Source organism: Eublepharis macularius, chromosome 4 (genome assembly GCF_028583425.1).
Source record: "Eublepharis macularius isolate TG4126 chromosome 4, MPM_Emac_v1.0, whole genome shotgun sequence".
NCBI lineage: Eukaryota > Metazoa > Chordata > Lepidosauria > Squamata > Eublepharidae > Eublepharis > Eublepharis macularius.
The window spans coordinates 113,967,294-113,989,517 of record NC_072793.1 but is presented as its reverse complement, the minus strand read 5'-3'; the positions used below and the strand labels follow the sequence as shown (position 1 = coordinate 113,989,517).

The 22,224-nt window shown below is 40.1% G+C and overlaps 1 protein-coding gene across 2 annotated transcripts in view; it reads left to right on the top strand.

Annotated features, from left to right (window-relative positions):
* The window catches only part of FGD3 (FYVE, RhoGEF and PH domain containing 3), a 167,474-nt gene that overhangs the window by 127,640 nt on the left and 17,610 nt on the right, over window positions 1-22,224 (top strand). For both annotated transcript variants that reach the window (XM_054978320.1, XM_054978321.1), the window contains exons 10-15: window positions 2,245-2,391; window positions 9,468-9,560; window positions 12,807-12,886; window positions 13,420-13,450; window positions 14,959-15,060; window positions 16,047-16,112. In XM_054978320.1, the coding sequence (XP_054834295.1) occupies window positions 2,245-2,391; window positions 9,468-9,560; window positions 12,807-12,886; window positions 13,420-13,450; window positions 14,959-15,060; window positions 16,047-16,112 (519 nt within the window). The remainder of the gene's footprint in view (window positions 1-2,244; window positions 2,392-9,467; window positions 9,561-12,806; window positions 12,887-13,419; window positions 13,451-14,958; window positions 15,061-16,046; window positions 16,113-22,224) is intronic.

Below are 22,224 nucleotides of genomic sequence, written 5' to 3'. Positions count from 1 at the left end.
AGCCAATAGTACTCCCATTATTGGTCGGACTTTGTGTCTTATAGTCACTTTGTAAATTGGTGTAAATTAAGTATGAAATTGTAAAAAATATTTATTGCCTTATATGCACTGCGCCACTTTAAGAACGTTTCACATATTATAATTTTGAAGAGATTCTTTAATGGTACATTGTTCCCTTAGACGTGGTTGTCCACCCGGGTTCTTGCGGTTGCTTCCTTCTTTTAGCATCGGTGTATCTTGCATGATGTCTGCCAGGAGGCTTCTTGGCAGCAGTTAGAGGTGATGGCTGAGAGAGGTGTGAAGTGGAGTTGGACTGAGGGAGGGGTGGTGTGGTGGGCACTTTGCCAGGTTCATGTGAGAGATTCACATTGAAATGGCCCCTAGAAAGGTTATGCATTATCTCCCCATGAACATTTAAAAAATCAGTTGCCATACTGACTTTTGTATAAAATCCATATTCAGGAGTTTTGTACTGTCTTTCTTCAACTGTCTGCAGTTTCCTTGACCTGATTTTTACCTCAGAACACAGAGTTCCACAGCTGACCAATCAGGGAGGGGGTGTGAGCAGGCAGGAGCCTGCCAGCCACACTGGAAAGCCAGGCCCCACAGGGAGATTGGCAACCCTAGAGGGGAAGACTGGGAAGTGTATTTTACCTCAGGACACATTCAATGACTACCAACAGCAACTGCATACTGTTTAGAATGTTGGGGTGATGACCAATCAGGCTGCATATGCAAATGACCTTGAAAGTCTGGCCCAATCAGGGAAGAGTGTCCGAGTTGGCAGTGGGGGGGGGGGGGAGCAGGCAGCAGCCTGCCCACCACACAGGGAAGCTGTATCCCTATGGGAAAACACATTTTACCCCTTTTTACCCCCTTAGGGGGTGAATTTCTTAAAATCCCTTCTTAGTTGGTGTTTACATCATGAAAGGAATGTTCTCCCCAAATTTCATGTTTCTAGGTCCAGGGGTTTGGGCTGGGCAATGATGAGTCAGTCAAGACACATATATAAAAAATAGATTGGAAAGCTAACTAATTGCTCAGGGCTTCTTAAGTGCATACCTATACCTGAACCAGGCTTGACTAGAATGAAATACATTTTTGAAAGGTTCTCTCTGTTAAACACACGTCATCATTCTTTATTAGTGTACTGATATTAAGTTGATAAAAGTAATCAGTAGTACTTTTCAGGGGCATGTTATAACTTTGGTTTGTTAGGTTTTGTTAATGCTTTGTATAAAGGCTAGATTTACAGTCGACACAGTATTTAGAGGAAAGAATTTCAATCTAGTTATAAAAATTCTAGGCAGTGTACTTCTGTACAGAATACCAGTTGACAAATAGAAAATAAAAATAAGTGTCAGTGCTGAGAAAAACTTGAGGTTAGAATGAATTATAAACTAAATTTGAGTCAATGTGAAACTAGTATATGATTGTGTGGCCATTTTGATTTACTTTAGTGGAATATCAAAAGTTTGCACAATAGCGCTGGAATTAATTAGGCATAAACTGAGATGTTGTTTCCATGGATTGTCATTCCCATTGGTTACATCAGAGAGCTATGATTCAGTACCTAGACTTCAATACGATAGTCATCTCCTGGACCTGCACCATCACCACCAGGACTGAAGCCAAACCATAAAGCATAGGCAGTGCTGATGGGATTTGTCTTGCTCCCAACGGGCAGTGGTGCTCGGGGAGGCAATGGATCTAGCCTGTGCCTGTTGTTGTCTCCCAATCCTGCATTCAAACTGCTCCACAACTATACTGCTAACATTGCTGGGACTTGGGTGAAGACAAGTGGTGGTATACATGCTTGAGAAGGGAAATTACCTTGAACTAATTCTGTACCCTCTCATGTAATTGCTGAGAGAAGTTTTACAGATGTCATTGGAATGAATTCACAGAGCTCAGATGTTTATAGGGCATCCTCTACTTATTTAGAATAAACTGTGGATATCAGATCTCTGTGATGTGTAAATCACTTAGCTTATATGCAGTAATGATGAGAGCTAAACTTTAATTCTCTCTTCTATGATTCCAAGGAATAAAGCTGCTGCCTGTTTTGTTGGAATTTGTTTGGATGTTGTTTGGGTGCATTCTTCAATAACTAATGCTCTTTGTTTTCATGGTTTCCCCCCCCCCATTAGTGTACAGCTATAATAGAAAAGGAGTAACTGGATTTATTTCAAATAGATAAGGGCTAGCCGATAGCTGAATTAGTGTTTTCTTTTATGTTTGTAGGAAAAGATGCATAAGCTGTTGGAAGTATATGAACGGCTTGGAGGAGAAGAGGATATTGTTAACCCAGCCAATGAATTGATTAAAGAAGGGCATATTCAGAAACTGTCAGCAAAGAATGGCACAGCTCAAGATAGATATCTATTTCTGGTAAGACATTTGGGTTTTTTGGACTGAAGTGTAGATGCATTGTCTTCTTGCTCTTGGACAAAATTCTCTCCGGCAAAGCCAGGATCACTTCCACAGTTCTAACCAAGCAGCTCTTTCCACATTCTTCCTTGCTGGTCCTTGAAATTGTGTGGGGATTTTAGAGCTATTTTTTTCATTAGTCTACCCTTGGGGTTAAGGCTACCAAGTTCTAAACAAGCTCTATATTAACTTGATAGTGGACACCAGTCGTTTAAATTATTGTGAATTGTTGTGAACTGCCTAGGCTGAAGATCTGTTTGCCAAAGCTGATTATTTATTATTTAAATATTTGTATTTCAAGTGTTTATACCCCACCTACTAACTCATAGGATTCCCTAAGCACTGTACAACAATTCTGAAAATACAATAAAACCAGAATAGGTCTGTCTGTCTGTCTTTTTGGATATTTTTATGCTGCTTTCTCCTCTCAGTTTGTACTTAAAGCAGCTTACAATATTAAAACAATAACCTATCAAATAGAATAAGTCTACCTGTCATCTGAAGGGAGGAAAGGAGCAGCAGATGGTAAAAGCTCTGCCCTCAGCAGGTAACAACTCCTTCCTAGAGGCATAGATGCAGAGGAGTTAGCCGTGTTAGTCTGTGGTAGCAAAATCAAAAAGAGCCCTGTAGCACCTTTAAGACTAACCAATTTTATTGTAGCATAAGCTTTTGAGAATCTCTGTATCATGCATCTGACAAAGAGAACTTGATTCTCGAAAGCTTATGCTACAATAAAATTGGTTAGTCTTAAAGGTGCTACTGGACTCTTTTTGATTTTCCTAGAGGCAGCTTCCTTTTAGGCTTCCAGGGCTGGAGTGGAGGAGCAGAACAAGTGGTAGCAGTCTCTCCCCAAACAAATAAAACTGTCTATTATGGTTTCATCCCATCCTTTCTCTGAGAAACTTAGGGCAATATACATGGTTCTCCATTCTTCCACTTATCCTTGCAACAAGCTTGTGTGGTGGGTTAGGCTATGAGACAGGAACTGGAGCTTCATCACTGAGTGGGGATTGGAACCAGGTCTCTCTTGTCCAGTGTTCTAAACACTATACCAGACTGGTAGTCTAGTAATAAAATCCACCGTCTAAGTAGCAGCAGCAAAATCAATCAAGGATCATCAGAAGACAAACTTAAATACCACCAAAGGCCAGATAAATGATGTTTTCAACAGGTGCCTAAAACTCAGTAATATGGCCCACAATAGAGAATACCTTTTCTTTGGAAATCACATGCTTTGCTTCTGAACTATGTGAGGCACACAATTTTGGAAATCTAAGAGTGCATCCAGCCATTGGTTATACTGACCTTTGGTATAGTTCTCTGGAGAAGTGTACATACATAGTTTCTTTCTTTTGTGAGGCCACTACTGGCTTAACCAGATTTTCTCCATTCTTATCATGCTAAATAGAGTACGGGGGAAGTTGTTGCTAAAAAACACTTCCATGACATTTTCCTGATATGGCATGAATTGATCATGCACAAGTAGTGTTATACAACATGGGTATAGTTGTTAGTCCCAAACTTTTATCTACAATCACTGCTCTTTGTGCTTCTTGCTAACAGCAAATTAATTAGCAGTGTAATTAAAGAGATATATTTGAATGAATTTTTAGTTATGTACACACTCATGTGAATCCCTCATGCTGACTGACAGACAAACAAAACAAAAGAGGAACCTTCCACCAGAGGCTAATTAGTCACGAATGTGGCATATACAAGCTTATAAAAATTCTCAAAGAATATAACAAGGCAGGTACACCAATGGTATGTCTAACAAAACATGAGCTTTATCTCTTAATTACAAAATTCAGTCTTTTGCAACATAAACTTAATCTCTTTATACAACAATGTTGTCTCATGCGTAAATTGCAAAATCTAAAGGAGAGTTCCCCCGAGGGAGGGGGGACCGGGAGGGTTGAAGCAAACCGAGAATGTCCATTAATAAATACTTATAAGGGCGCACAGTCCCAGTTCTTATGGACCATCCCTCGTGTATGCAGACGTGTAGTTTCAGGTTAGCCCGAAGAGACGTTGTTGGCCAGATGATGCAGTCAACTTTTCGTTCAAAACTTCCTCAGGGGCAACCGTCTGGACTACTGTACAAGATAAATCATATGCACCTAACAATCATTCCTTCATTTATCACACAACAGATTTTCCAAAAGCACTTCCCACATAACTGGAACAGCAACAGACTCTTACCCATACGTGCAAGCTTTAGGCTTCTCAACCTGCTCCCAATTCTGACGCCGATGCTATCTGACGTACTCCAAGAAGGGCTGATCTACCTAAATGTGAATCTCATCTAACAAAACTGTAACAGCTGTGTCCAAACCACCCCTGTAAAGTTAATCCAGAAAACACTTAAGAGCAATCTCGTTGTTAAGACCCTTAGGAGCCAAGGTGTCAAGGGTGTGGATCCAAAAGTCTTCCTTACGTAACAGTTCCTTTTGCAAGCCCTCACCTTTACTGGCCTGGAACAGCCCGATGCCTCTGATGGCCTCTGCATCATGATTGTGTTCCAAAAAATGAAGAGTGAGGGGAGCCTCCAGCACCTTATTGCGAGTCCTAGATACATGCTCTAAAATACGAACTCTAAGTGGTCTAATCGTGCTGCCTATGTAATACACTTTCCAAGATGTATTAGCATTCTCTTTAGAACAACAGGAAGAGATTTTGGCAGGCATGTCCTCAATTATGAACCAAGAGGCTCCACAGGAACGGGGAGACTGGGACCCGCTTAAATTTATTAAGTTGAAATTAATTAAGTTTTCATTACATGCCAACACTTTATTTGATTACCACACGGTGCAGCACATTCCTAGGGGCTTACGTATGCAAAAGCCGCCGGGAATGTTTGCAGAGGATGACACATTTAAATCACAATGGGCAGCTATCCTAAATAAGTGTAGCTTAAACGCTGCAAACAAGAAGTTGAGACTCTAACAAAGGAAGTGGAGCGGGTGAGCAATTCCATTCAAACCGCGCTCCCTGCAGACGCCTTTCAAACTCGTCTGAAGGAAATAGGGGAGGAGGTGGCTGCCTTTGAGAAAAAAACTAAGGAGGTAAAGATTAGAAAGTTTCACAGGGACAGCGCGGATTATTCTTCAGGTAGGGTGTATCTTTGGTGGGATCAGAACCAACAGGAACTTAGAAAGAAGAGAGTCTCGTGATCTAAGCCACTGGAAACTATATCTGACCTTGAGACATCAGAACCTTCGGGGGACGAGAGCTCGGGGGATGAAGGCACCAGCAGCCGATACTTAAGAAACAGAACTGTGCCTTTAAGTCAGCAGGATTTTTTAGGCAGAGACCGCTGCCGCCCCTACTAGAAGCGCAAAAACAAAGTCTAGTGTTTAATATCTCCTCACGGTTTCTCACACCCATAGAGGAGAGGGTGTTGAATATGGGCTTAGGTTATGTCCCCACACCCCGTTACAATTCCTTTCAGACGAGGATAGATACCTATAAACTCACTAGGTTGATAAAATTGAGAAAATACTTTGCAGAAACTGGGAAACAGCTGAGTCCTGCCACAGACCTGATCCCCAAAAAACTTAAGAAAAAATCGTCCTTTATCCCTAATGTGAGTGATCATAGAATAGACACTTTTGAACGCATGGTCCTGCGGGACTTGTCTACTATGGAAACCAAAGGCTGCAACCAATGGAATAATTTGAGTAGGGCGGAAAGGAATGCATTGCATGGGTTATCTGTTGACCCCTCCATTGTCATCAAGCCAGCGGACAAAGGGGGAGGAATTGTAATAATGGATCGTCATACATATGTTAATGAGGCCCTTAGACAACTGCAAGATGAGAGCAGTTACCGCAAATTGGCAGGCGACCCTACAGCGCATATTCAGAATATCATTAAGACAGTTCTTAATGAGGCTAGCGCAATGGGGGACATTAGTGAGGATTTGAGGATGGCACTCACAGTCCAGACACCATGCATTCCAGTTTTCTATCATTTACCAAAAATACACAAGGATGTGTCACCACCACCAGGCCGTCCCATTATTTCAGGGTGTGGGTCCATTCTTAAACCCTTGTCTATTTTCATTGATTCGTTTTTGCAGCCAGAGGTGTTTAAGATTCCTTCTTATATTAGGGATACGGGTATGTTTATAAAAATAATTGAGGGAATGGCAATAGAAGACAGCCACGTCCTTATTACCATGGACGTGGCCTCCTTGTACACATCCATCCCCTTAGATGAAGCTCGGATCGTCATAGAGCATAACTTACAACTAAGGGAGACTAATGACCCACCTACAGGATTTTTGCTTCAGCTAGTGGATTTAATGCTGGAACATAACTTTTTTCAGTTCCTGGATGACTTTTATTTACAAACAAAAGGGGTGGCCATGGGGTGCGTGGCAGCACCGAGTGTGGCAAATCTTTTTATGGCCAAATGGGAGGCTATTCATATTAGGGGAGAGGCGAACCCGTATAGATTGAAAATAGGCAAATTTTGTCGCTATATTGACGATTTATTTTTTTTGTATTACGATGGAGACAGTGCCAATAGCTTTTGTGAATGGCTTAACACCCGTGATCCCAATATTAGATTCACGTGGAGGGTGGCATCCACCAGTATAGATTACTTAGATGTCACGGTGTATAAAAATAGTGAGAACAGCTTGAGTGTTAGACCGTTTCATAAAGCCACTGATCGTAATTCATATCTGGCATATCAGTCTTTCCATCCACCACAATTAAAGCAAAATATCCCATATGGTCAATTATTGCTGTTGAGGAGGAACTCTTCAAGTTACAATGACTACAGACGAGAGAGCCTTTCCATGCTGGCCGCCTTTCGCAGCAGAGGCTACGCCCCGAATATTATTCATAGGGCAGAATCCAGGGCATTATTAAGATCAAGGGAGGATCTGTTACTCAGGACGGAGCGAGGACAGAGGGAAGCTTTCAGATGGGCCATTGACTACACTCCATTTTCTAAACAGATCAGCAGGATTGTCCAGAAACATTGGTCATTAATTAATGACATTCCGGGTTGTGAGAAAAGCCCACTGATAGGATTTAGGAAAACAACTAGTATCAAGGATTTGGTAGTGCATTCGGCTTTAAAAACTCATATAGCTCCCGCTAGCGGTCATCAAGTCCCTGTAGGAACTTATAGCTGCGGTCATTGTGCAGCATGTAAATACATCATGAAAGGGGATATGGTTCAAGTACCTGGAATGAAGAGACCTATCAGGCTACAATTTTTCATTACATGCCAGACAGCTGGAATTGTATATTTGATTTTATGCCCTTGTAATAAGGTTTACATAGGCAGCACGATTAGACCACTTAGAGTTCGTATTTTAGAGCATGTATCTAGGACTCGCAATAAGGTGCTGGAGGCTCCCCTCACTCTTCATTTTTTGGAACACAATCATGATGCAGAGGCCATCAGAGGCATCGGGCTGTTCCAGGCCAGTAAAGGTGAGGGCTTGCAAAAGGAACTGTTACGTAAGGAAGACTTTTGGATCCACACCCTTGACACCTTGGCTCCTAAGGGTCTTAACAACGAGATTGCTCTTAAGTGTTTTCTGGATTAACTTTACAGGGGTGGTTTGGACACAGCTGTTACAGTTTTGTTAGATGAGATTCACATTTAGGTAGATCAGCCCTTCTTGGAGTACGTCAGATAGCATCGGCGTCAGAATTGGGAGCAGGTTGAGAAGCCTAAAGCTTGCACGTATGGGTAAGAGTCTGTTGCTGTTCCAGTTATGTGAGAAGTGCTTTTGGAAAATCTGTTGTGTGATAAATGAAGGAATGATTGTTAGGTGCATATGATTTATCTTGTACAGTAGTCCAGACGGTTGCCCCTGAGGAAGTTTTGAACGAAAAGTTGACTGCATCATCTGGCCAACAACGTCTCTTCGGGCTAACCTGAAACTACACGTCTGCATACACGAGGGATGGTCCATAAGAACTGGGACTGTGCGCCCTTATAAGTATTTATTAATGGACATTCTCGGTTTGCTTCAACCCTCCCGGTCCCCCCTCCCTCGGGGGAACTCTCCTTTAGATTTTGCAATTTACGCATGAGACAACATTGTTGTATAAAGAGATTAAGTTTATGTTGCAAAAGACTGAATTTTGTAATTAAGAGATAAAGCTCATGTTTTGTTAGACATACCATTGGTGTACCTGCCTTGTTATATTCTTTGAGAATTTTTATAAGCTTGTATATGCCACATTCGTGACTAATTAGCCTCTGGTGGAAGGTTCCTCTTTTGTTTTGCTTGTTGTTACCGGGGCTGGCCCCTTTGTTCTTCTTTATCAGACTGACAGACATAGGCATGTGACTGGAAGACATAGGCCTAAAGAAGTGTATGCATGTGAGCATTAGAATCTGAATACAATCCTAGCTTAAGTAAATATAGCCAGAAGATATAATCAAATGATGCAATTGAGAGAAGATAGATCCTAGGGATTTGATAAGCATAGGTACTAGGGAGGAGTGTCCGCAGCCAGACATGCCCTTTTATACCACAAAGAATAGGCTACCTTGACACCATTTGGAGTGTGGATGGATAGTGATGGATAGTGATGTAAGATAGCATGGCAGCACATTTTTAAAGGTGGCTTTGTTCTGATCTTTTTTGGGAAGAGCACAGACCAAGTGTGTCATCATACTATCTGGACATGAAAGGATACATTTTCAAGTGTCCCATCCAGAGTGGTGCTATTTTCTTGTTGTCAGTCCCTCATGGCCACCATTTCCCTATTGCACCACTAGCTTTTTGAAAAGGTAATTGCCATAGGAGGAAAGTACACAGAAAACTCCAGTCCCAATAAATTTCCTTCATCATTTGCAAAAATAAAAATAAAAGAATAATACCAGCTATTTCCAACTTCTACCAGATTTGCAGAGCACTTGAAAGTATGAACCATATTAAACTGATGAGTATAACTGAATTTTGTAACCTTGGAATTTTTATAAGTCATGCTGCTTTGTGACTAAATATTTAATGTATTTTCTGAACATGTCTCATGACTAGGATTTTTTGTCTATTGCAGTTTAACAGCATGGTATTGTACTGTGTACCTAAGCTACGGTTGATAGGCCAGAAATTCAGTGTTCGAGAAAAGATTGATATTGCAGGTTTACAGGTTTGTTACTTAATTACTTTTCTTTCTTGCTTATGAGTGTCTACTCCATGGATTTGTGAAACTTACCACTTCTTTCCCTAGCTGAAAAATAAACCCTCTAAGTGTGTGAGCAAGGTAAAACAAAAGTAACCGGGCAGGCAGAATGTACTGTTATTGTAGGCAGAACTGTAGGAAATAGAGAGAGTTTGGCATGCCTTGCCAACAAGTTTAAAAAATGACAGCAAAATCAACTCGGGTAATTGCTGCACAGACATTGATGCCAGTAAGAAGGCGCTGAGGGGTTAAGGGAAGAGGGTTTTTTTCTGGGGAGATAGGTAAGGCAACTCCCAGGAGGAGATGGTGCGCTTCTCACTACATGCGTATGCATGCTCCCAGAACTGCGCGATGACATCATCACACAGTGACATCATCACACAGGCCGTGGCCGCCCAAGAAGCACTCCCGCGCTCCATGGCAGGGCCAGATTCAGCCCGGATAAGACTAATATCAGTGTGGAATGGGCTGCTCCACCGTGGGGGAGCACCCCCCTGCCTGGCAGTGGCCAGATCTGGGCTGTTTAGGGCCAATACAGGCCATGGGCAAAACCGGGCCCAAAATGGCCTGGATCAGCCTAGAACAGGTGGCCCCCACCCAGCAGCAGCCTGAACCTGGCCATTTAGGTTCCAATACAGGCCATCTTGGGCCCAAAGTGGGCCAAAATGGGCCCAAATTGGCCTGGAATGGGCTGCTGCTGCATGAGAGATCACTCCCTCACACAGCACTGGCCTGAAACTGGCCAGTGTCCCCCCGCCCGGCAGAGCCAATCCTGGCCACTTTGGGCCTGATCCTGCTGAGTGTTTTTGGCTCCAATCCTGGCCATTTTGGCCCTGAATTGAGCCGCAAATGGCCAAAAGGGGCCCAAACTGTCTAGGATTGGGTTGCTGCTGGGCAGAGGAGTATTCCCCTGCCCAGCAGAGGCCCAATCTTGGCCATTTTGGCCCCAAATGGGGCCCAAAATGGCCAAAATGAGCCCAAAATGGCCAGGATTGGGCTGCTGCCAGGTGGCAGAGGCCTAATCCTGGCTGTTTCATGCCTAGTCCAAGCCCCAAATGGCCAAAAGGGGGCCAAAATAGTCAGGAGTGGGCTGTTGCTGGACATGGCTTCCCCCAGTGGGCAGAGGCCTGATCCTGGCTGCTTCAGGCCAGATCTGAGCTAAACATGGCCAAAGGGGGCCAAAATGGCCAGAATTGGGCTGCTGCCAGGTGGGGGACTCTTTCCCCATGCGGCAGAGGCCCAATCCTGGCCTTTCGTGATGGATACTGGCCATTTCAGACCCGATCCTGGCCATTTTGGGCCTGAATTGGGCCAAAAAATTGTCAAAAGGGCCCAAATGGCCAGGATTGGAACACTGTCTGGTGGGTGGGTGTTCCCTCACCTGACAGAGACCTGATCTGGGCTGTTTTGGGATTGAAATGGCCCCAAAATGCCCCCCAAGGGGCCTGGATTGGGGCAGAAGCAGCCTGGAATGGGCCACTGCAGGGCAGAGGAACCCTCCTCCACCCGGCAGTGGCCAGGTCCTGGCTGTTTTGTCCCCAATCCTGGCCTTTTGGGGCCCTAAATGGGCCCGAAAGGGTGCCAAGATGGCCCAAATCAGGGCCTAAATGGCCTGGAATATGATGCTGCTAGGCGGTGGAACCCCCAACAGGCAGTGGCCCCGTCCGGCCATTTCGGCCCCAATCTGGGCCGTTTTGGGTCCTAGATTGGCCCCAAATGACCAAAATGGCCCTGAAGTGGCCCAGATCAGGGCCAAAATGGCTTTGAACGGGCTGCTGCCAGGCAGGGGACCCCCTCCACCTGGCAGCGGCTGGATCCTGGCCATTTCTGCTCCAGTCCAGGCCGTTTGGTGCCCAAAATGGCCAGAACAGCTGCAAAATGGCCCAGAACCCTTCCCCACCCAGAACCCTCTCCTGCCCAGTAGCAGTCCGATCCTGGCCATTTTGGGCCCTAAATTGTCCCCAAATGGACAAAACAGCCCATAATGGGGCCGAAATGGCCTGGAACCGTCCCCCGCCCGGCAGCCGCCCAATTTGAGCCATTTCGGTCCTGATTTAGGCCCAAATGCCCCCCAAATGGCCAAAACACCAGTCACATGGGTATTTATAGAGGTGCCAGAACACCAGTCACATGGGTATTTTTTAGAGGTGCCGGAACGCCGTTCTGTGGCGTTCCAGCTCAAAAAAAGCCTTGCCCATACATTTCTCCAGGCTCAGGGAAGACATAAATACCATTTCACTCTCAATATGTGTCCAAGGCTTTTCACAAGATAGTCTAATAAAACAACTGAATTTACAATATAGTCCCATATTAAAACCATCAGAACCACACAAAAATTAATAACAAGTTAAGCATAATGTTAAGCATCAGCACCATAAAGTAGAAAATGGACAGCAGTTAACTAAAATAATAATCTGAACAGAAAGCAAGTGGGGACAACTGCTCATTTACAAGCCAGGTGAAGTATGAAGTCTTGTTATAGTAGGAAGACAGCCATTGACGGTGTCAAGCACATAGAAGGAAGTAGGATATTCCAGAGTCAGGAAACTAACACTGAAAAGCCCTGTCCTTCATAGCTGCCTGTATCATACCAGAAGGTGGCCATGGTGGAGGTACATGCTGAAGGACCTGAGAAAATAATTGCATTATATTGGCAGGTTCTATTTTAGGTATCCATGTTCTAGAACATATAGGGCTTTGTGGGGGCAAAACCAGCACCTAACTTAACTGGAAACAAACAGGTAGGCAGTGAAGGACTTTTAGCACAGGTGTAGTATGCTGCCTGTAGTCCACCACAGCTAGCAATCTTGGCTCTGAATTCTAGACTAATGGAAGTTTCCAAACTGTCTTCAAGACAGCCCGATGTAAATATACTCAAAGATAGAACCAGAGAATCTGCATAGCACCTGCTTGTGCTTTTGAGATTTGCAATCCAATTCTTAAGTTTTCTCAGAGAAATTTCAGAATGGATTACTTCCAGGTAAGAGTATATACTATTACATCTTAGAGACCTCCGTTTGTACCTGAAATATAAGTAGTTATTGTTTGGCACCTAATACAAAAGTACTCCTAGTAGTGTAAAATGTAGACTCTCTGTTTTTTTTTTTTTTTGCTGCTATTCATTTAGAAGGTATTAAGTTTGTTTGAGAATCATAAAAATAGCTACAATCATTTTTTTCCGTTTAATTCCAAAATATTGACATGGTTTTTCAGGTTCAAGAAATTGTCAAGCAAAATGTGGCTCATACATTCTCAGTAACAGGAAAAAAGAGGTCCTTGGAACTCCAAGCAAGGTACAGTGTTTGTACTACATATACAAGGTTCTAAGCAGTAGATACAAGAACTTATTTTGCTATTTTTTATTATTTTATATAATTAAACTAAAAAATAAAAGTGTGAAGAAAGTTTGCTTTCAGTTATATGTGGCTTCCTTTTGAATAAATTGCGTGTCAAATTCTAGCAATAATCCATGGACTTCCATAATTTATTGTTTAAATCAATGTAACGAGTGAGTAATAGTCTTCTTATAACATAGCAGATGACAGTATTAAAATTGTTGCTAGATATAGTGCAATAAAAATGTTGTCAGTTTCAGTAGATGAGCAAGGCTCGAGTCCAGTAGCACCTTAAAGACCAACAAGAATGTCTAGGGTAGAAGCTTTCGAGAGTCAGGCTCCCTTTGTCATATTTTAAAAGCCTGTTTCCTGGAAATTCTTGTTGATCTTCAAGGTGCTACTGGACTCAGACCTTTCTTATTGTCTGTGTGGTATTTGCTGAAGTTGAAGAAATCAAAGCAAAGTTATCTCTGTGTATTCTGGCTTTATAGGACAGAAGAGGAAAAGAAAGAATGGATTCAGGTTAGTATAATTATATTTTACTGGGCATGTTTGCAGTTGAATGAACTTAGCCCATCTTTGTATTTTTCTGCACGAATCAAATCAAGCTATCAATTAACAATGTGCAATTGGGCATTAATCAAAACCCAAACAGAATGTGCCCCATTCCATAATATAGCCAGTATCTAAATCCAAACTGGAAGAATTATAGTTGGTAATATTAGGAAACATTCAGATCTGGCCATCACTCTGGTACCTTTCTGTTCGGCTTAAAGTTCAAGATGGTAAGAGGGAAGGAGGAGAGTGAGGAAGCAGTTACATAACTGAGAGGGCCATTGGCCAATCAACAGAGTTATATACATATCTTGCCATGATGGGATTGTGTGGCCAATTTTTACAGTGTGATACTTGTACCAATAATATTTCTGGCTCACAGGCTTGGGAGTAATTCTTTGATTAGATTTGACTCTCTCTCTATAGTTCCTGTTAGCTTGCTCTTCTGTTCTCTCTTGGGATGCACCTATTAGGTGCAGGGGAAAATGTTTTGTTTGCATATGCTATTGTATCTAGAATACTCTGGTTCAAATCTCTAGTCTGCTATAGAAGGTTGCTGAGTGATAGTCAATCTCCACAGTCTCAGCCTAACCAACCTCACAGGGTTGATGTAAGGATAAAATAGAAGAGAGCAGAATGCTGTAAGCTGATTTGGGTCTCCATTGGGATGAAAGGTGGGATATAAATAAAATAAATAAATATAGAAGGGGAAATACCCATTGCCGTAGCAGCAGGTGGTGCCTGTCAATTAATACAAATATAAGGCAGCATCATATGTTAAGTATCCAGACAGTGACACATTTTTTCTTGCATACGCCAGCATAGATGCAGGCAGCACTAGAGAGTGGAGAGAATGGAGTGGAGGCAAATGTCACACACAACCCTCTGGTTACAGGCACCATCTGTATTTTTTAAAAGGCATTGGGCTTGAGGTGATGATATGCGGGGGTGGGGGGGAGGTTGGCTCTTATCTTCCCTCCTGCACCATTTTCTAGAGCCAAAACAGCCAGGGAGGAGTAATTCGGCCATCTTTGAAGCTGTATATAGGCAAATTAATTTACCTCAACCATTTTGACTCAGGAAATGATGCAGAGGGAAGGCAGGAGCTCCCCCCCCCCCGTGTGATCACCCCAAACTTACTTGGGCTCCTGGGGACTTTAAGAATTCCCTTCCCTTCAGCTGCTGTGTGACTGGAGTGAAAATGTGTTGGTTCCAGGGAATCCAGACCCAACTTGTCAGAACAGTAGTGTGTAGTTTGGCCTTGTGCCCCTTCATTTACATCAGAAAATACTGGTTTTATAGACTCACTCAGTGTGAGTCTTGCTTAAAGATTCTTAATCTTGTAGAAACAGTACTCTTGAGGAATGTCTTCTGCCACTGATACTTTTTCAAGATTATAGGTCTTTCTTATAAAGTAGCTTTGGTTAAACATTGTAGATTATTTATATACATTTCCCCCAAACATTACATTTCAGGTCTTTCAAGCAACAATTGAAAAACATAAACAGAATAGTGAAACATTTAGGGCTTTTAATAATTCTTTTTCTCAAGAAGATGAACATGTCCCAGATTCATCGGTAAGTGCTGAATAATCATTATTCTTGTAGTTTTTGCCAACCTCTGCTGTTGACTTAAATCAACATTTTTCGTTTTGGTATAAACTGTACTTCAAACACTTGAACTATGTTATTTTCTTGTGCTGATAAACTGGGTAACCAAGCACAGGGATTGGTCACAATCTAATTTTGTTCAATAAAAACTGCTGAGGGACAACTGTGATGTTGTGCTATACCGTGATTATTGCTAATTTTCAAGCATTTAAAATCTTTTGATCATCTCATGGACAGGTAAGCACTGTGGTATGCACTTACAGCATTGGTGTGGTATAGTGAAGTAGCTTGTATGTCTCATAATGTTTATCAAATCCAGGTGCAAATTCCCACTTGGTTGAAGTTCATTTTATTCTTGGTTAAGTTATCGTCTCTTAACTCTTAAAGAATGTTTATTAGGATAAATGTTTGTATGAGTTCCTTAGTAGAAAGATAACAAAAAAGTAATAACGTATAGCATACAGTATCTCATATGTAAGCTACTTGGAACAAACATATTGTCACTTACATATCTATTGTGTGATGTTATTAGTAAATAATATCACATGTATCGGATAGCATCCACAGTGATGAAACATCTTTAAAATATTTGGTTCACTGTTTCTTATCTCTACCAGTTCTATGATACATACCAGATTTTTCCATTCACACTATATTGTGAGCACCAGTTAGTGACTGGTGCCATCCTAGCAACATCACCTGACTGTTATACATCTTGAGAGAGTTTGTGCAGCCAGGACAGAACTGGGATTATGATGCTGTATTGACACAGCAATTGATGTTACCCGTCTGAAAGGCTTCTTTACCAGTGCAAGGTCTCATAAGACTCAGCCATTAAGAAACTGTAGTTATAATTTTAAGAATGTCATTAAAATGCTCTCTTCTTGAATTATGATGATTGAGAATTCCTTGTCTTGGTACTTAAGTGTTTTCTTATGGCTTTTTCCCCCTAGATAGCAAGCACTAGTTCAGTAGAATCTATGCCAGGGACAGATGGCAGCAGCAGCACATCTGGAGGGGTAAGCAGTTGAGAGATTATTGCCTCATTAAAACAAATGTGAAAATGCTTAATTTTAAGGAGAGAAAAAAAATGCTGTTCCAGACAGCATCATCTACTAGTTTGTGTAGTGATAGAACTTACAATTTAGAGACATTCATCTGGAATATCACTGTTTAGGATTTCACTGTTAATTGACCACTGTTTCTTTAATCGAGTGACAGCCCTAATGAATGGGAATACTGAATATGGTAGAATTGTTAACTTGTGGAAGTATCCTAAGATCACACAATCATAGCTTGTTTTAGCGCAAGGCTTGGAGATTGCCATGCACCATGTTTAATAAGTAACTTTACTTATTAAAGTTACTTTAAGCCAGTGATACTCACTCTGTGGCTTACATAGAACCACATTCACATTTACAATTAACCAAACGTGCCACATGACTACTGTGTGCCACACCACGAAACACATGCATACAATATGAGATGTAGCTACTAATATGAAATATGTAATTATAACTTTTTAAATTACCAGAGTACCTCTGAGCATATATAGTCCCTGCAGTGTTTCAAAGTAGCAACCATGCCAGTTGCCTGGAACATGAGAGGGGTGCTGGATTGGGGAATGGTGCTCACAGGAGTCATGTCAGAAAGCCACATGTGGCCCCTGAGTATCACTATTTTAAGCTGTTCTTCATTCTGTTGGCCTTTATATGTAGATTTGAGATATTACAGTGTACATTCTTCTTGAGTTTTACTCACTAAATTTTTCTCTATATCTATTACTAAAGGGGCCCTTCCAAGCATAAAACTTTTAATGTTACCTCCCTTGTGAATCATAAATCATGTGCTGATATTAACTGTGTTGACTCCATTGACTGAGGATGGGCGCTTTATAAATTGAAGTAGTAGTAGTAGTAGTAGTAGTAGTAAACTATGAAAATCATAACTCAAAATAATCTTAATTCATATATTTCTTTTGTGTGTATTCAGACTGTTGATACTGATTGACATAGCAGACAGTGCTTCTGATTTTAAAATCCATTGGTAGTGGATAAACTGCTCTCTTTATTTCAGCTCTACCATATTCAGTATTCCCATTCATTAGGGCTGTCACTTGATTAAAGAAACAGTGGTCAATTAACAGTGAAATCCTAAGCAGTGATACTCCAGAGTTACTCAATAGGCTCAGACTGGAGTAACTCTGTTTAGGATTTCACTGCTCATATATGAATTTTGGGCAACTACTTTGTTAACTGCTTGAACCTGCATATATTTTCATATGAATGAGAACAGTACTTTTGAAGAACAAAGCATGTTTTGTTTGTTTTTAGAAAACATATGCATATGTTACAGCAGATACCATCTTGAAAGAGGCATTACTCCTATTTCAGAGTGAAGAAATATGCTTTCTATAATGGTACCTACAATTTTATAACTACAGTTATAAAACTACAGCTTGCTGATTAATTGAGAGAACCTTTTTAACAAAAGTGTTCTAAACAGTCTAAATAATCAAGCAAATTATTTAGACATTTCATCCCTATATACAGTTTAGCCTGTGTTGTTCACAGTGTAGCATACTGAAGCTGAAAACCGCAGCAAACAAATTGTATGTACCCCAGAGGTCCTCCTTACAGGTCATAGTTTTAATGAAACATATGCAGAAGACTTGAGAAAATAAGATATGCTTCATGTTAGCTGTAGGGTATGCTGCTCAAATGATTTCCTAGAGGACTGGGAGGCAGGAAGCTGCGTTGTTAAAACTTTTAAAAATCTGAACACATAGATGTGCCTAAAAAGCTGCACAGAAAGTGTCAACAATTTTCTCATGAATGGAAACTCCTACTATTCTGACTGGAAATGATTAAACACTTTATCATAGAGTGTCTAGAAGCCTTTGATTTAAAGAAAAATAGAATTGGTTGCTGTGATTGTATGTCTATATGCATGTGTTACTGATGCAGGTATAGCTCAAACTGCAATTTGGTAAATTTAAGAAGCCTCTTGCTGTGTCTAGAAAGTGCCTTTAGAAAGGAAATAAAACATTGACCACATATGAGGAACGTGTGCTGGACTCTGAAGCCTGGCTTTAGAGCACTATTTGCTATACTGTTATGGGATGCTCTGTTTCCCTTTGGCCCCTAAGCTAGCTCCAGGCATATTTGAGGCTGGGACCAGCATGCAATGAAATGTTTGGAGATTCTGCTGCAGCTGGACTAGGAAAGCCACAATTGCCAGAAGTGAGGTACAGTAGGATATGGCAACTGGCCAGACTTGTTGCAGCTAGTCCAAATGCTCCATCTATTGTTGCATGGGAGCTAGTCTATGATGTTTCTCGGCAATCAGGGTGTTTGGGATTTACAAAGACTTGGCTGCTTGTTCTGGTGTGGGGAAGGGAGAGAATTGTGCCAGATGGAATGGGAAGCTTTTGCTGAGCACTTGGGCAATTGCTATGACAACTGTTAAAATCGTGTTTCTAAAGAAGCATGATTTGGAAGCATCTCATATTGTTTTTGTTGATTTAAAAATCTAACATTAAATTAAACAGCAGCTTTTTATATGTTGAGTTCATAGAAACTTTTAAAAGATCTTCATTTTAGTTGTATGACCTTGTTAAAACTTTATTAAAAAACCTTCCCATTTCTTTTTTTTTTTAAATAATTTTTATTGGGTGAGTTAACATACAAATTAATTAATATACATTCTGTTACCCCACCTATTCCTGTTTCCCCCACCCACTCCCTCCCCCCTTTTCCTGTTAGACTTCCAACAGCTTTCCAACCCATTATCTAATTGTATCTATTATTCTATCCAATACATTGTCTAATATATATATATATATTAATTCACACTATTAACTTATTTTAACTTTCCATATATTATTTCCATCGGTAAAGACATTCTACCTCCCCCTTTAATAGTTGTCCAATGACCACACTTTCCCCCTTACATCCCATTTCTTTTCCAAATAAGTTTTAAATTTCCCCCAGTCCATAACAAATTCTTCTTAATCTTGTTCTCTCATTTTCCTTGTCAATTTGTCCATCTCTGCCATATACAGCAATTTCTGTATCCAATCTTCTATTGTCGGTATCTCTTGTGTCTTCCATAATTGTGCGTATAACATCCTTGCTGCAGTTGTCATATAAAATATTAACATTCTATCTTGGGTCGCAAAATCTTCTAAACCTATACATAACAATAACAACTCTGGGTTTTTACTCACTTTTTTCTGTAATATATCTGACATAACATCAACAATATTCCCCCAAAATTGTTTAGCTTTTTCACAAGACCAGCACATACGATAAAACAACCCTTCATGTTTTTTACATTTCCAACATTTATCTGACATTTGTCTATTCCCAAAGGCTAATTTCTTTGGTGTTAAATACCATCTGTACATCATTTTATAAACATTCTCCCTTATATTAGTACATGTTGATATCTTTAATGTATTTCTCCACAAATACTCCCATGCTTCCATTGTAATATCTTTGTTACAATTTATTGCCCACTTTACCATTTGGACTTTTACTACTTCGTCTTCCGTAAACCATTTTAACAGAATCTTATATATCTTAGATATCGTTTTTTTCCCTTCTTGTAATAAACATTCTTCCAATTCTGAATTTTTTAATCTGAATCCTATTTTTCTACAATCTGAATCATACAAATCTTTAATTTGTCTATACTGGAACCACCCATAATGAAATGGTAATTCTTCATTTGCTTTAATTGTAACTGTTTTTTGTTCCATTCTCAAAATTTCTTTGTATGTCATCCACTCCTCGCCATTATATTCCGTTTTAGGATTTACAACTTCCGCCGGTACAATCCAAATGGGGTTTCTTCATCTAAATATCTCTTATATTTTTGCCAAACCATAAATAAACTCCGTCTCACATAATGATGTAAAAACATAGCATCTGCTTTGACCTTATCGTACCATAGATATGCATGCCATCCAAATATTTTATTGTATCCTTCCAAGGCTAATAACTTATGATTCTTTAATAACATCCAATCTTTAAGCCACACTAAACAAATTGCTTCGTGGTAAAGTCGCAGATTAGGTAATTGTAGTCCTCCTCGCTCCTTGGCATCATACAGCACTTTCATTTTCACTCTAGGTTTCTTTCCTGCCCACACAAAATTTAATATCTTTCTTTGCCATTTTTCAAATTGCTTTTTGTCTTTTACTATTGGTATTGTTTGTAGTAAAAACATCATCCTTGGAAGTACATTCATTTTAATCACTGCAATGCGGCCTAACCATGACAAATTTAGATTATTCCATTTCATCATATCCCTATCTATTTGTTGCCACAGTTTATCATAGTTATTCTTAAATAAGTCAATATATTTAGCAATGAGTTCAATCCCTAAGTATTTTACTTTATGTACCACGTCGCAATTTGTTTTCTCCATTAATTCTTGCTGTTTTTGCTTGGTCATATTTTTGCATAACAGCTTAGATTTGCTTCTGTTGATATAGAACCCAGCAAGGTCACCAATTTTTTTTATTTTGTTTAACAGCTTTGGCATATTTTGAATTGGATCTTCAATTATAACCATCACGTCGTCAGCAAATGCTCTTACTTTATATGAAAAACCTTTAATTTTCATTCCTCTTATATTGTCATCTTCCCATATCTGTCTTAATAAAATTTCTAGTACCATCACAAACAAAGGCGATAGTGGGCATCCTTGTCTTCTACCTTTTCTTATCTCCAGTCTTTTTGATAACTCATTATTTACCACAACTGCTGCACATTGGTCTTTGTATATTGCTTTCACTGCTTGTATAAATTCCTTGCCCATCTGCATCTTTTCCATAACTGCAAACATAAAATCCCAGTTCAAATGATCAAAGGCCTTCTCTGCATCCACAAAAAAAAAGCCAACCTCCTTCCCTGGATGTTTCTCGTAATATTCTATTGCATTTATTACCACTCTCAAATTATCTTTAATTTGTCTCTCTGGTAAGAAACCTGCTTGTTCTTCTGCCACAAATTCCATCAACCAAACTTTTAGCCTTTCTGCTAATATCTTAGCAAAAATTTTATAGTCATTATTTGTTAGAGATATTGGTCGATAATTTTTCACATTCAGTAAATCTTGCTCCTCTTTTGGTATCAGTGTAATATTTGCTTCATTCCACGTATCGGGCAATCCTTTTCCTTCCAATATTCCATTCATTACCTTCTGCAACAATGGTGCCAAATCTTTAGCCATCATCTTATAAAACTTAGCAGATATCCCATCTGGTCCTGGTGCCTTTCCCAGTTTTGTTGCTTGTATTGGCTCTGTAATTTCCAGTTCTGTAATTTTAGCATTTAATCTCTCTTTTAGTTTATTCTGTATAATTGGCAAATTTATATTCTGAAGATATTCATCAATCAAATTGATGTCCACAAGTTTTTTCTGGTACAACTTGGCATAAAATTTATAAAATACTCTACTTATTGCTGGTTGATCTATCAATTCTTTCCCATCTTCCACAATTTTATTTATTAATTTTCTCTCTCTCTTTTTTTCATTTGCCATGCTAAGTATTTTCCAGGTTTGTTGGCTCCTTCAAAAGACTTCTGCATTAATCTTTTCAACTCCCATTCCAACTCTTTGTTTTCCATTACTTTTATTTGTTCTTGTAAAATTTTTATCTCCTGTTGCAATTTCTTTTTTCCTGGTCTTTTCTTTAATTGTTGCTCTTTTTGGACAATTCTTCCTTGTATTTCCTTTAATTTCATTTCCTTATTTTTCTTGTCTCTAGTATTTAAATCAATCAATACTCCCCCGAATAACCGCTTTATATGCGTCCCACACCTTCTGTATTGGCACCCCTTGATCCACATTGTACTGAATAAAGTATTTTGTTTCTTTTTGAAGGACATTCAAATTACTCTGATTTTGAAGAAGGTCTTCATTTATTCTCCATCTTAATTTTTTACGTCCCATTCCAAATCTCCTTAAAATAGGATTATGGTCTGAGCTTATTCTTGGCATAATTTCCACGTCCTTTGTCCATATAGCTAATTCTTTAGATGCCCAAATCATATCAATTCTTGATAGTGATTGGTGGCTTGCTGAAAAGTAGGTGTATTGCTTCACTTTTAAATTGTACTT